Source organism: Amphiura filiformis, chromosome 1, assembly GCF_039555335.1.
Source record: "Amphiura filiformis chromosome 1, Afil_fr2py, whole genome shotgun sequence".
In the NCBI taxonomy this organism is placed as follows: domain Eukaryota; kingdom Metazoa; phylum Echinodermata; class Ophiuroidea; order Amphilepidida; family Amphiuridae; genus Amphiura; species Amphiura filiformis.
Genome location: NC_092628.1, coordinates 7,857,470 through 7,873,653, shown reverse-complemented (window position 1 = coordinate 7,873,653; position 16,184 = coordinate 7,857,470). Strand labels below are relative to the sequence as shown.

The following is a 16,184-nucleotide window of genomic DNA, read 5'->3' as shown; positions in this document are numbered from 1 at the left end:
TTCTTTGAGTTTGATGCATTTTTCCATCTGCAATTTTGTGCTTTCGTTCGTCTTTGCTTGCGCTATGGGAAGCCCTTGTTTACGCTATTTGTGTGACGTCACAGTAGTGCTTTCGCGAAATCCCTTACTGGAGGAAACAATTCACTCACCAATAAATCCAAATACTTTATTATCGAAAATGCGTGTATTGGCGATGCCGTGAGCAAGATGTGCTATTTTTATTGTGCTGAATCAATTTATAAAAAGATCTAATTTTACATTTTGCCTTATGTCTTTTCATGGAGAGGTGGTATTTTACAAGTATTCACACCAAACCAAAGCTACCTACCCTGAAATTGTGGTTTAAAAATAAGGTTTAATAAGGCGGTTGAAGCATCACAGTGCTTTTAATTAAAGAGTAGAAACAGATATAGATAAATAAACTAGTGAATGAATACATGAATGAATAGATGAATAGATAAGATACTTACATGCCACAACATTTCTGAATCTATTCTTTCCTCTGTTTTCTGATTTCTTTCCAATTCCTGTAGGCCTGACAAGATCTTTAGGTAGACTCTGTGATAAAAAGGAAATAAACAGAATGATTAATATACAAATACATATGACTTGAATTTATGACACAAAGACATAGAATTCAAACTCAGCAGTTGTTACCTACCATGCACCCATACACATCTTTAATAGCCATAAGATGCCACATTAACACATTGAAGAGTCAACAGTTTACATCATGGTTGTTGATAAGGTGACTGTGAAGGGTTTTAGGGGACTTTCAAATGGTTATGATTAATCATGTTGATCACAACATTCTGCTTTCTAATGCTAGCAGGATGACATTATAAAACATTTTGCAATGCAAGGCACTTCATGTACTACATACAAGGTGTGGTCGTGTATCTGAGCTCGCCACCAAAAGAAGGTGGCGACGTTACATTTTGCCAAAGTCGACTCAAAACAAATGATGATATCTCCATCAAGAAAGAAGGTATTGTCATGCTTGTGGTCTCATTTTATTGCTAAATAAAATGCACTTTCAACCCTGTAAAAAGAAATACTGTGCTTCATAGAATTCAGAATGGGAAGGGTGGTGGTGGTCGGTGGTGGGGATGTGGTGGTGGGGGATGTGGTACACACAAACTCTATGGGATTGGTATTTTTAGTGCGTAATCTGCTTCTGTAAAGGCTGTAAATTGGATTTGGACTCTATTTAGCATCTAAAACACTCATGGCCTTACAGCTAAACAATTCGACTAATTGTTTTTAATAATTTATGATTGGTTTAGTCTACAAAATACAAACTTTTCCATACAAAACTACCCGTTGTCATATTAAACACTGTAGTAAGTAATGCAGATGTCTTCAAAATCTAAAAGTTACTGTAAAATTTTAATACTTATCCTATCATAGTCAAAGTATAGATTTTCTGGAGGGAAATTTGACGAGGAATCTAAATATGGACATATTTTTTCTGTATGGGTTGGGGGGAAAATGTTTAGGTTCAAAATATGTTGAATTGTAAAAAAATCTAACATACTTTGGGACACCCTATAGTTGGCTCTCCATATCCTCTAACCAAATGAATGTTGTTTACTTCCAGTTTATTACTGTAAGTTGGTAATAAGCAATGCATTGAGTGACCCATTTTTTTTTTTTTTCTTTTTTATTCAACCCTGTATAACTTGTAGGTCACCCTGTATAATGAGTTAAAATGTATATATTTGAATTGCTTATGCCTTCAGCTTTCCAAAAATGTATACTTTTGCTAGTTTAGGGTTGACGATTGTTGAGATAATCTAATTAGAAACCCGGTTGGTGTAAAAATTCAAAATATTAGTCATATAACACTAAGGGTGGCGACTTCAGGACACACGGCCGTGTATAGCAATCTGTTATTGCTCAGTGTGTAGAAATCACGATAATATGTAATCATATAAATAGTGCATTTAATATGCACATGTATATCAAAACATTGACAGGTCTTCCTCAAGAATTATAATGCCCTGATACTTATTTGAGCAACATGTGATTTCACCAAAAATTATCTAACTCTTCAAGACTGATTTTGAACAGATTTGTTTTGTTTGTTGCTATTCTGGTTTTTCAACTATTGATAATTGATCACTTCACTCACCTCCCATTCTCTTCTAAGCTCACCAAAATTCAGTCGTTTATCCTTCACATAATTAGCAAAGTCTTTAACATTCACTGCTGGGATGCGAAGCCTTGTTTTTATGGACTCTGTTGAAACCATACTAGGGCCTGCCCCTGATGATTCAGTAGGTATTGGGGATGGTGTTGGTTGGGCTTGAGCTCCTTGTATGCTGGGTTCCTCTTCTACTTCTACAGCAATGTTGTCTATGACATTAAGACTGGACATTGAAGCTGGTGGGAATTACAATCATCGATTAAAATACATAAGAAATTTGGTATTGTAAAAGCTTTGCAAATCAAATATGCTATAGGGATATGCGGCTTTCATTTGGTCACTATTAATTATCATCGCTCAGATATGACAAACCGGCGTATTAGCCATTTTTGACCAAATAAGATTTTCGTAACTTTCATAACCCCATGATTTGCACAACATAGTGGCGTATCAGTGACATACGTAAATATATGACATACACCACTATTGTGGTATATCGCAGCTGTGTGGCTAATAAGGATATGAATTCAACCATATGATTCAACATACAGACGTATCATGTGTAGTATGTTGTTTTTGAGAATCATTTTTCAAAAATTTTGACATACTAACGTATAAGTTAATTTGTGAATGACAACAATGTATTTTATACATTAAATGTAACTTAACTATCTATTTTTTCATAAACATTTTCAAGAGAAGGGGACATTTTAATAGAAGTAATACTAATATATGGCAAACAGGTAAAAGTTGCAAAAACTTCATATGTGATTATCTCAAAATGGCCGTTTTTGTGATACGTCACTTTGTCAGCCAAGTGACGTTATGATGACAAATCACCTCCTTTGGCCAGGTTGGATCAGGCTGTGTCACATACATGTATGTCACTTCTCCCTATTCCAGAAAAATACAGCACTAATTTTTTGGGATTCAAAAAATACTATCAAGTTCTGCCAAATGAAACATAGCTCAATCCTAATCATTCATTTAGTCCTAACTGGAGATAAAAGAAAAAGTTCACTATTTTACTAATTTCTTGAAAAAAGAGCCAAAAACATGCATTTTTGGCATGTTTTCTGACAATTGAGTCACAAAAGGTGTAACTTGAATTATGCCAAAATTTTGCTCTAATTTTCACTTTTTTGTGTTACTTTAATTAATGGTTGGTTATAAGAATGAAACAAATCTTTTCCAAACATTAAAATGCATAAACTGAAATTAGTCTAAGTTCAAGTCTTTGGGCTTGATTGTCACGGCATACAAAAAAACACCCTAAAAACACATGTTTTTGGCACTTATTTCCAAAAATTGGCCAAATATTAAAATTTGACTTTTATTGCTAGTTAGGACTAAGCTATGGATTAGGATTAGGATTTAGTTGTTTCAATTGGCAAAACAGGATACTATTTTTTCAATCCCAAAAAATTAGTTCTGTATTTTTCTGGAACACTGAGATGCAAACATCACCTACCTCTATTACTACTACTTGACATTATTGGCATCTCATCATCATCATCTGCAATCTTTTTGGTTATCACGACAGTAGCAGGTACATCAAGAGCAATATCCTTCTTTAGATTGCTTCTTCTTCTACAAAAGGAATGAAAACTTTATATCATTACAAAGAAGCAAGTTGATTTTCTGCCACAGGTATATTTTTCTACTCTGATTAGTTCAAATAGGTGTGAATGATAAAATCATTTTGTTTAATGCACAACATTTATCACACTCATACATATCTATTTGCAATTCAGTCAATATGCTACAACAAACAGGCATACACATGGTGCACAGTTTTTCCATTGCAAACATCAAAGAGTCTCTTGAAAACATAAATAGTTTTCATCTACACATCACTAATAAAGGATTCACAAAAAATAACTCCCCCCTAAAATTAAAAAACATTTCTTTGCATAACTTGACATATATTTCGTTGATTTGAAAAATTAAAAATCCTGTGAATAAAGGAATCGTTTTTCTACCCTCCCAAAGTTCTTTCTTCTAAAAATCTTTTTGTTTTGGCCAAAAATAATCACATTTTCCAAAAACGATGCTTTCAGAAAAAGTTGCACTTTTCAATATACTCATTTATGTCAAAATTATCTTAAATGAATCATTATTTGCACTACATGATGGTTGCATGGGTGACTAAGGGATCAGAGACAGAAAGGTGAATGAAAACAAAACAATTAAAATCAATCATAACATTGATATCGAGAAAGTTTTGTACATGGGATGTTGAAAAGTGCAATTTTTTTAAAGCATCATTTTTGAAAAATGTGAGTATTTTTTACCAAAACAAAATTTAGCACTGGCAATAGAAATATTGTACTAATACAATTTGAACATTGAGTTTCCAGGATTACCAGAAAACCCTGACCTTAATTGCTGGTTTCATACTTTCTGCGGCCAGCTGCATGACACTTCATCATGCCACCAGTACTTTTCTGCAAGGAAGTGGTAACAACCTTAATATTAAAGCCAATGTTGCCGCTCAGCACTGGCAAAAATCATTTTCTGTTCTCATACATCAGAGTGGCACCGCTCCCGAGTTGACTTGAATTCAACCCCTAGTGATCTACCGCTTTAGGGAAAGCAGTGGAGTGATCGGTATATTATTGGTTTGCCACTGGTCATCTCTAGCATTTATGGTGCAACCGCACAATGAAATCGTTTTAAGAGTGGCAGGAAAGTATGAAACCAGCGTAACACATACCTTCTTAAAATCCATATCACCACAATGATCAAAATGAGTAGGATAACTAGCACAACAATAACTGCTATGATGACGATGTACAGCTCCTGAAATGCTGGAGCCGGTGAGGATTTACTCACTGGCTCTGTCATATTCATGGAAGTAGAAATCACAGTAGCTGTGAATAATAAGACAAATCACTCAGTGTTAGATCATAGAACAATTGGTAAATAGAAAACTAAATCACATTAACAAGGTCTTGAATGTTAGATGAAACCTCATCCAAGTTTACCAATAAAACCAAGTTGAGAATTCTAGAGGCATTGAACACCATCTGCTCACTACAAAAGTAACTCTTTAAAAAATCTAGAATAGATATCTCAACCAGTGATCAATTATAGCAAGATTTCTGATACTAAGAAGGACTAAACAAATTGAATTCAAATACACTTGAATTCAGGCTTTTATATGTAATTTTGTATTTTCAAACACACAAATTCATACTTGTAGACACAGGGGTAACATTAACACACATATTAATAATCACAGCACCTGAAATATGCTTTGCCCCTCATTTTTTATAACACAATATTAGGCCTATTTGAATTTGATAATGGATATTGTAACATTTGTCATACCTGTTGTTATTGCACCAGGAACTGGTTGTGTGATCTCTTGTACTGGTTCCATTGTGGTTAGTTTCTCTGCAGTTGGTGTTGTCATTCCAGGTTCAGGCATCAGAGGCATTGTAATGACTTCAACCCTTGGACTTGATGGACCTTCTCCTCCTGGACCTTGTCTCTCAACTCTTATGTGGAAAAAGTACAATGTACCAGGGATCAATCCTCCTATAGATAGAGTGATGTGTGTCTGTGATGGGTCAGTAGGAGGCAAAGCTGATGAAACTGGGGATAAGTGATGATACACATTGTATTTAGTGATAGGTCCATCACCTGTATCACCATTATCTGCATTCCATACATCCCATCTCAATGTTACTGATGTGGTGCCAATATATTCAACTGATGGAGCCTGACTCAGTGATGGAAGTCCTGAAATATAAAGAGGAAATAATAAAAAAATTTACAAACATTAATTAACAAAATCCTAAACTTGTTGTACTCATCTGCACATGCATTATTAGTTTAGAGTCTCTGAAAATTGGAATGTTATTTAAATGCATTGTTCAAGTGAGTGGAAATTGCAATTTGGAATGAGTAGAAATTGTGAAATACATTATGTAGGCTTATATGAAGTTAATTATGCACAGTTGTCTGTTAATATGTAGAATTAAATGTATTTTTCATGTTCGCACGGCCACATTTTCTAATGGGTGGTCAGAGGTCGGCAATATAACTTACCCGGATGTGGACTATAATAAGTTAGTTAATGTCACTTGAACAAGTTTGTAAGTTGAAATATTATGTTGCAAAATTTGTTATAAACAAGGATATTATCATCAAGTGCTAACAATGTAAATAGATGTTTATGTTTTGTAATATTTGACATATTTGTAACATGTTTAAAAAAAACCCTTTTTTCTTTTTTTTTGGTCACGCATGCGTACAGACCATTTATGTGAGTGGCCCCCGGGGTACTTTTATTTTATATATATTGGTTTTGTTGGCGGCATCTTTCACATGTAGCACATTAATAGAAACTATGTGAACAGGCAGTTTGTGTGGCTTCGATTTTCATTCCTTTGTTCTGCCTTGACGGCTAAACAAGGATATTATCATTGAGTGCTAACAACGTAAATAGATGTTTATGTTTTGTACTATTTGACATATTTGTAACATGTTAAAAAAACACCCCTTTTTCCTTTTTTTGGTCACGCATGCGTACAGACCATTTATGTGAGTGGCCCCGGGTACTTTTATTTTATATATATTGGTTTTGTTGGCGGCATCTTTTACTTGTAGCACGTTAATAGAAACTATGTGAACAGGCAGTTTGTGTGGCTTCGCTTTTCATTCCTTTGTTCTTTCTTGACGGCTTCAGCATAAGTTGGGATTTCGATCAGCTCTCAATCATGGTAAGAAAATCAACATTTCATTTAGCTAGTAATTAATAAGCTTACTATTGTAGAAGTAATATTATGATTTCAGCAAACAAAAACAAACAAATATTGTAAATTCACAGACCAAGTACACAAGTCGATAGTAGAAATTAATGTAGTGCACGACTTAAAACAAACAAATATCGTCGAATATCATAGTGCACAAGTTGAAACAAACCAAAATCATTAGATCATGAATTGCTCGAATTACATAAATTCGAAGTCAAGAGTGAATTTCAAATACACATTGAATCATGTGATATTGTCGCTAAAAACACGCACTGCGGCACCGTTTAATAAAATCCAAAATAAAAACGCATGAACAAAATTCTTCACTAAATCAGTAGGCCTACATGAGTAGGAAAGCGATCTGCACCATGCAAAGAAGAGTGTTTTTCAAATACAACAAAAATTCAAAGTCAAGAGTGAATTTTCAAATACAAATTCTCGCTAAAAAATATGCACTACTGCGGGACGGTTGAATAAAATCCAAGAAACAAAAATTTTCACTCAATCAGTGATTTTTAAATACACTTTCTCACTAAAAATATGCACTGTTATAGGTCCATGGATTATTAGGCCTATGCAGTAATCAAAATATTACTTCTACGATTAATTACTAGCTTATATATAAATGAAATGTTGATTTTCTTACAATGATGGAGAGCTGATCGAAATCCCAACTGTTAATGCGGAAGCCATCACGTAAAAGAAAGAGCAAAGGGAAGCCACGCTAACTGCCTGTTCACATAGTTTCTATTAATGCGCATAAACGTAAAAGATGCGGCAAAGTACTTATGAAATTAACAACATTTTACTATGCCAAAGAAAATTAATCACACAAGTTTTAAATATGTAAAATAATAAAAAAACATGAACAAATCTTTACGTTTTTTATTACTTAATGATAATATCCTTGTTTATAACAAATTTCAGAACATAATATTTAAACTTACAAACTTGTTCAAGCGACATTTACTAAAAATAGTTCACATCCGGGTAAGTTATATTGCCGACCTCTGACCACCCATGAGAAATTGTGGCCGTGCGAACATGAAAAATACATATAATTCTACATGTTAACAGACAACTATGCATAGTAATTCAAAATAAATAATATTTTTAACATATGATGGAAAATTTACGTTTCAAGAAGAAATAATTTCATTAACTCATGACAAGTCGACCAATCACAGCCGTCGATAGTTACCAGCTTTAAAATTCAGTTGCGACTTGTTATTCGCCTCATCGTAAAGTATAAGCACACTGTCACACACGAAGCTACACGATGGGTCGTTGCTAATCTGAATCACGATTTCTATGCATGAGACAATTACTCGAAAAGACCAGACTCTATAACAGATGATGAAACATCACTACCGGTTCATGACGGTAAACAGTGAGTGTTATTTACGCACTGGGCATGTTTTTCAAACAGCCTCAGTCATCTGGCTATGAAAAATCCCTCAAATAGCCTAGTACACAAATAAAAATCACTCAAGTAGAACTCACTGTAATATTCAGGAGTGATGGTGGTAGAAATAGTTTGACCCCCAGCTGGAAAAGAACAGGTTATCCCACTTCTGGCTTGATGTGATGCTAGTGAATAGGATAAAGTAAGGAAGAACCCCCTTTGGTTACCAGTTGGTGTCCCAGTAGAATACACACCATCCTTGTCATTGTAAACCAGTACTACTTGGCTTACATCTGGTATATCAGGATCACCTGTGATTACTACAGTGACAACCACAGCTTGCATGGGGTTAGTCTTCACATATGTCATAGAAACAATACCTGGAGGGTATTCAAAGATAATAACTCAATTAAGAAACATTATAGCCATGTTCAGATGGTCATAGGATCCTCGAGGATCGGCGTGCTCGAGGATTGCGATCCCCAAGTCAATCCCCGAGTGCGTGTCCACACGACGGACCTGTAATCCTCGAGTTTCTTTTTTTAATTTATTTATTTGTTTATTTATTATGCTTCATCACTGGCTCATATACAATTACAAAATATAATATATATAAATATTGCACATACTAATCAAGACAAGGTAAATAGAATAAAATGCCAGCGAAAAGAATGGGACAAACAGGTGCAAAATCACCTCTAGGACCATCCCACCTTTCGATTTTTGAAAACAAATTATGGAAAAAAAAACCAAAAAAAAAAAAACATCACGGCCCCATCCCAAATTAAATAAGCCTGCAATTTGAGCATCTGCAGTAAGAGCTCCAAGAGCATGTTTTCAAAGAACAAAAATTTGGAGAAAAATGAGAATTCAAAAATTCAACCACCCCGGATTTGAAGGAAGCAAAGGAACCGGCTGTCCTTGTAGACAAAGGCAGCTGATTACAAAGCTGCACAATGCGAGTCATGTGCGCTTCTGTTTTGCAACGTTGAATTTTAAGTTTAAATGGATCGGAAGATAATCTAGTGGTGGGATGGTCCTTCCCATTCCCTTGGCTGAATTTAACATAATTATCGACATTAATATCATAGTGACCCTCCCTACATCTGTAAAAAAAACAAGAGATCACTTTTGTCTCTCCTGAGAGTAAGGGGAAGTAAGTTCAACTTGGTAAGCCTCTCCTTATAATCCTGATCAGGATAATGTAAAATGAATTTGGTAGCTCGTCTTTGAACACCTTCCAACATCTGGATGTTATGTTTGGATGTACCGCTCCAAAGACAGCTACCATACTCAAGATCACTCCTGATCAGGGAACTATAAAGAGTTCTGGTAACTTTTACTGGGGCATTGAACCCTACTGTACGCATGATCATGCTCATCTTATGATTGCATTTTTTGACAACTCTATTAATATGGGTATCCCAGACAAGTTTAGCTGATATGTCGACACCCAAATCTTTGATGGTATCAATTTTACTGAGAGTTGTCCCATTCATATTGTAATCATAAAGGACGGGTTTCCTACATCTTGTCAAGGAAATGACCTGGCATTTGGAAGGGTGAAAATTAAGTTCCAAGGTATTACTCCAATTGACTAGAGCATTTAGGTCTGACTGAAGCTGCTCACAATCTGAAGGTTTTTTTACATTAATAAAACACTTAGCATCGTCGGCAAATAAAGCAATCTTAGAATGTTGGGCAACACTGGGCAGGTCGTTTATGTATAAAACAAAAAGAAGGGGCCCAAGGATAGAGCCCTGTGGAACCCCGGAAACCACAGGAAACCATTCAGAATGGACGCCATCAACAACAACACGTTGGCGTCGATTCGTAAGATACGCTTCAAACCAATTAAGTAGCCCAGAATGAAAACCAAAAGACTGGAGTTTGTGTAAGAGTAATTTATGACAAACACTGTCGAAGGCTTTGGAAAAATCAAGATAAACCATATCGACCTGCCCAGCGTTGTCCAAAGCTGCACTGACTTCATGAAAAACTTCAAGCAGCTGAGTGACAGTGGAACACCTTTTTATAAAGCCATGTTGAAGATGATAGAGCCTCTCTTTTATATGAGGAAAAACCAAATTGACAATTGCTCTCTTCATGACCTTCCCACATATACAAAGTAAAGATACTGGCCTGTAATTACCAACCTGTTGTTTGTCAGCCTTTTTATAAACCGGTATTACATTGGCTTCAAGCCATTCCTGAGGTAATTTACCTTCACTCAGAGACAAGTTAAAAATATGGCATAAGGGAGATACAATTTGATATACACATTCCTTTAGGACACATGGTGATATTCCGTCCGGGCCTGATGCTTTGGAAACATTCAAATTTTTCAGAATATCAAGTACATCGATCATCATTTTGAAGTTCAAAATTGCCCAATGATTCATGTTCAAAGATGGGAATGTTTGGAAAGTTCAGATCATTCTTTGGTTTTGTAAATACAGAAAAGAAATAACTGTTAAAGAGAGTAGCCTTTTCTTTAGCAGTGGAAGCGGTTACACCATTGGTATCACTGATTACCTGGGGCAAGGATTTTGATCTGGTTTTGGATCTAAAAAATGACCAAAAACGTTTTGGATTTTCCAGAAGCCTAGACCCAAAATTATCAATGTGCTGGTCATATTTAACAGCAATCAGATTTTTCAGGCGATTACGAAGTTTCCGAAACTTTGACCAGTGATGTTCAGAATTTGATTTCTGTGCTCGCTTCCAGGCTGTGAACTTACTTTTCTGTAAATGACGAACTTCGGAATCAATCCAGCCTGGAGTAGTGCTATCCTTGATTTTGATTTTAGGAATATGTTTGTCAAGAACATTTGTAAAAATTGTTTTAAAATTTGACCAAGCAGTATCAACAGTGCCAGCACACAATCAAATAAGTCAGCATTATTCATCTCATGTCCGACATTATTAAAATTTGCTTTCTTGAAATTATACACTTCACAACAAATTTCAACTTTGGTTAAAATACGAAATTCTAAAAGTTTGTGAACAGTAGGAAACGTTTCACTCGAGATAACCACAGTTTAACCTATCAGGAGATGTAGTTAGTACAAGATCCAGAATATTTTTACATGCATCACAGGATGGAATAAAATTAAGCTGCGTCAGTAAAAAAGAATTTATGACATCACAGAAAGACAGTTCAGCAGGGGGTACATTATTCATATTTCTGCAGCCATCAATCTTGGGCAAGTTGAAGTCACCAATAACATGGAACTGATTTTGTTGAACCTTCTAATTAATAGCATACTTTTGGATACCTCTATACTTGGTATTACCTAATTAATTATTAAGACTTGGGGTCTGTTACCGTCAAGCAAAAGTTTAAATATGTGGACAAACTCAAAAAAATAGAAATCCTTGATTCTTTCAGCATGGAAAGGGTTTAGGGGGGACATTTTAAAAATGACATTTAAAAAGTTGCATTTGACCTGTTGGCATGGTAACGGACAAATCAAATTTTAGTCGAAAATGACCAAAAAATACAATTTTCATTTTTGAAAAAAAGGCAAAGTTTGGTAGAATGCCACAAATAAATAAGATGTGATATTTTTTTTTTTTAATTTCTTCAGATAGGGGCATGCTTTGGTAGTCCTTGCAAATGAAGAAAGAGCTTGTCACCCTTTTAAAAGATCCTTTAATTTTAAGTAGAAAAAACACATTTTTGGGCCATTGTAAGTGCCATTTTACCCCAACATTGAAGGGGTGTAAATGTAAAGAGGTTGATATTTTGTAAGTGTATGGTGTCATAGCTAGAGTGAACCCTTGTTGACAGATATATAGTTTTAAAAAATTGGGATCTCAACTTCGTAGGAAGTTATGGCTTTTAAAAGTACCAAGTTTTTGAAAATAATTGTATTTTTTAAGGGGAATTTATGGCAAAAATGTCATATTTTGATTGAAGTATTGTATTTAAATAACCGTAATGAAATAATTATTGAATATATTTCTATTGATGAAAAGATTAAGTGACTTCATAAGTTTGAGTCTCAGTTTTAAATGGTGCAAACAAGCTATTGGGCCTTTTAAGGGGGTACTACACCCCTGCCCAATTTTGTGCCCTTTTTTGCATTTTTCTCAAAAATTGTAGCGCACTGGGGACAAGTAAGATATGTATATTATAGGGGCAAGGACTACAACTACTGCACTGGAAATTTTATTTCAGCACAGACAACAGTTGTGGAGTTGCAGGAAAAAATGAGTGAAAACCAATGTTTGATCAATAAATCAATAACTACTTGCTTTGAGTTGCTGAATTTTCAGTACAGTAGTTGTTAGTCCTTGCCCCTATAATATACATATCTTACTTGTCACCAATGTGCTATAATTTTTGAGAAAAATGCAAAATTATGCACAAAATTGGACAGGGGTGTAGTACCCCCTTAAGCATGTTAAGCAGATTAGACAGATCGCAGTGCTATTCAAATACAGATAGAGGGCAGTGCTTGGAAGACGGGTTGCTTTTAGCATCAGACAGCTAGCTACCCGGTACAAACAACATAGTTCACCAGCTCTACGAGAACACCAATCAGGGGCTGTGCAATAATGATAAGCCCTGTAGGAAGGGTAAATATGGGGGGAAGGGTGTCCAAGAATTTTTGGCAAGCGAAAAAAACGGGAGGGAGAGCAATTTTTGGCAGGTCATATACCATGGTTCCTAGCTGTCGCAGAGGAGCTAATAGGTAGTGTCAATACCAGTAAACGACACATATGATTTGCCCGGGTTTTTGTAAGTTTGCCACTGCAAGCTAATGTGGTGGCAATGGACATTGGAGCACATTTACTGGGATGGGCAGACTATACTATAGACACACTTAGAAAAACAGTGCAGAAATGTTCAAATATGCAAAATTCCTTGCTCACTACGCTTGCATCATACATGTACATCTAGATCATTATTATAAGGTTTGCAAATTGGGATCTCAAAATTTGGCATGTGCAGGGGGGTTGGGGAGTACAATTTGTTGGCAGACCGAAAGGGGCAAGCAATTCTTTTTGGCACGCCGTTTTAAGCCTCACCCCTCAACATCAGGAAGCATGTAAAGTTTCATCTCCAGCAGATCGGATCTTCTGAGAATTCAACATCAGAAAATGTTAACCAAGAAAACGTTTGAAAATCATCAACATCATGAACTATGTGCTGCTTTTAACATCAGGCAGCTAGCTACCCGGTACAAGCAACAATGTTCAACAATTTCTACGAGAACACCAATCAGCATTAGGAAGTATGTGTAGCTTTATCTTCAGTAGATGAACCTACTATGGTGGATTCAAGAGGTCTATTGAAAACACTATTCAGTTGCCCAAGGAAACATGCACAACGACATACATAAAGCGTTGACGTTAGTAGCTCCCATTCAGTCAGGAAAATATGACAAAATTACAAACACCAAAATTTAAAAAGCCTTCTAGCCAAGATAAGAGGAAATACAAGCGAACAGCAATACATTCTTTCTGAATCAGAGATATGATTAGGTCATGAATTTGCCCTAAAGTCAGCAAAAAAAATTCCAAGAAGCAGAAAGAATTTATTGTTGATGGGTTTGAGCATGGAGAGGTCACTGGGAATCCGGGCTGGGAATAGAGAGACCCTTCTGCTGTTGCTAAGCAAATGCGATTTTGGCGGATGTAAAATAGCAACAAGAGGGCATTTAGTAGGCCTACATCTGAGACGAGTATCTGACCCCACAACAAATAAGTAGTTTTTCCGAGAAATCAATGATGAACTTGCAGATCCTGCAGATACAATGGTATATCAAGAGCCTAAAGCAAGCAGTGCAAAAGCCAGAGCTTTATCATCCCATTACTCCTACTACTTTGGGGACAAATAGATTATTTAGAGTACAAGATGAAAAACAAAACTCTCACGGACATCTGTTAGCCACTGTTCATGATCTCATTTGAAAATCCCACACATGAGCGACTCCGTTCATAATTCTAACATTCTACACTTAGGAGCATCAGTTTATGATGGGTTGGCAATGGCTTCACCATGTCCACATTTAACTTTCTAAAAAAAAAAACCCAAAAAAAAAAAAAAAAAAAAAATACTATGAAATTGTATTTTAAAAACAATAATTGTAGGTTTTAATGACCAATTGACCAACTGAAATAGAATGTGTTTTATTTGGTTTCAATAGTTAAAATCGATTTATCCATTGTTTAGGAAGAGTAGAGATTGTAAAAGACAGATAACCACCACCAAAAAAATTAATGGCCATGGCAACCATTTTGCAGCCTAACTTTGCGCATTTTTCATGATTATGCATAACGATATGGCGGGGGGGGGGTTACTGGCAGTTTACTTAGTGGAAATGTTTATATATACTTAAATAAATGATAACCCATGGTTATGATGGGTCAATGAACTATTCTGGGCATGTTGTTACCCCAAAACTTCATTATGGGGTAAAGAGCCCAATTTTTTTATTGGTTGGTTGATCACCCCCATTCATGGTTATTCTCATCCAACCCCTGACTTTAATCAGCAAACTTCTTCTTTAGAGTTATTGAATTTTAAAGTTATACAACTTTTACTAATGAAAAAAATTGCAAAAAAGAGGGATTTTGCATTGCATATTACACAATATTCTAGGTGGGTGAGAAAACTGGCAATACTATTTTTGTAAAGTCTAATACATAGGCATTTATCAGCAGCAATTTATATTGTTCCATACTTCTAGCAATTTCCTTAGTGCTAGCTAGAAAAATGTGTCTTTTTCGTACTGAAAAATTGAAAAAATGTACTTTCCCTGTGACAATCTTCAAAGAACTGTTACCATGGCAACAAGGATTTTCAAATTTTGATCAAGTTACAAAATCATTAGACCCAAATACCTTTCCTATCACAAGATTTTGGCAAATTCCATGAACCTTTATTTTTGGCTTTGTCCGCACATTGCTGAATTGATACAGACCCCCAGTCTTAATACCTCAACATTGTTTACATAGTGACATCATTAGAGCTGGGTAACTTTGTCAGTACGAAACATGATGAACATTTACACTTTTCTTCCCATTTCTGCTGTATATCGTGTAATACCATATAGCTGACGTTTTAGTCCAATACAATAGGAAAATATTTCTGCCGATGACCCCATGTAAAGGGCCCGGTTCTTGTCCGCCATTTTTTCTCAGATGACTCGACCTTTTGAGGTCATTTAGTAGACTTGTTTATCAGTCATTTTTGTTATCCTAACTACAGTTTGCACATTGAAAAGTGCACTTTGACTTACGTGGTGCAAAAATTTGCTTGCCATACATTTTTTGGTTTATTAATATTCATATTTCAGCCGGACTGGTTTCGTTTACGGCCATGCATTAGTCTTCGCATCGCTAGTTTCAGTTTTTATATAATTTCCTTGGGTGACACGTCCTAATCCATTATTTAAACATTTATTATTTTTTTAGGATATGTGACTTTCGTGTAAAGGGTATAGACAGCAACCTTTTTTTATTTTATTTTATTTGAAAAATGGGTTAGACTATTTTGCCATGTGTCCAGCAACTGCATGTTTCTTTACATTATGAAATGCGATGTGCCAATTGCACACAGTAAATGTTAAAGCCATAATGTGTGATTTGCTCCACAGCGACGCCCACAATATTTCTTGAATTTCTACTTTTTGCATGATTGTAATGCCCAGTGGTGTACTAAAATACCATGTGACATATTTTAAGTTATTATATTAAATCTGGAGATCTCACTAGTTTTATTCAGAGTTCACCAATTGAGTAATGGTAAACACATCGCGTCATCGAATCATTGAAGCAGTGACGTATAAACTGTGTGAATATCGCCATTTGCCTTACGTCTTGTTTGTTTATCCCAGTTGCATGAAGCTCAGGC

At 35.5% G+C, this 16,184-nt stretch overlaps 1 protein-coding gene across 1 annotated transcript in view; it reads right to left on the bottom strand.

Moving 5' to 3' along the window:
* The window catches only part of LOC140146590 (uncharacterized), a 43,434-nt gene extending 34,740 nt beyond the window's left edge, over positions 1-8,694 (bottom strand). The window contains exons 1-6 of the mRNA XM_072168493.1: positions 8,416-8,694; positions 5,483-5,896; positions 4,866-5,022; positions 3,621-3,739; positions 2,135-2,385; positions 471-558 (exon numbers count right to left, since the gene is read on the bottom strand). Coding sequence (XP_072024594.1) covers positions 471-558; positions 2,135-2,385; positions 3,621-3,739; positions 4,866-5,022; positions 5,483-5,896; positions 8,416-8,686 — 1,300 coding nt within the window. The 5' untranslated portion in view covers positions 8,687-8,694. The remainder of the gene's footprint in view (positions 1-470; positions 559-2,134; positions 2,386-3,620; positions 3,740-4,865; positions 5,023-5,482; positions 5,897-8,415) is intronic.
* Between the last annotated feature and the right edge of the window lie 7,490 nt (positions 8,695-16,184).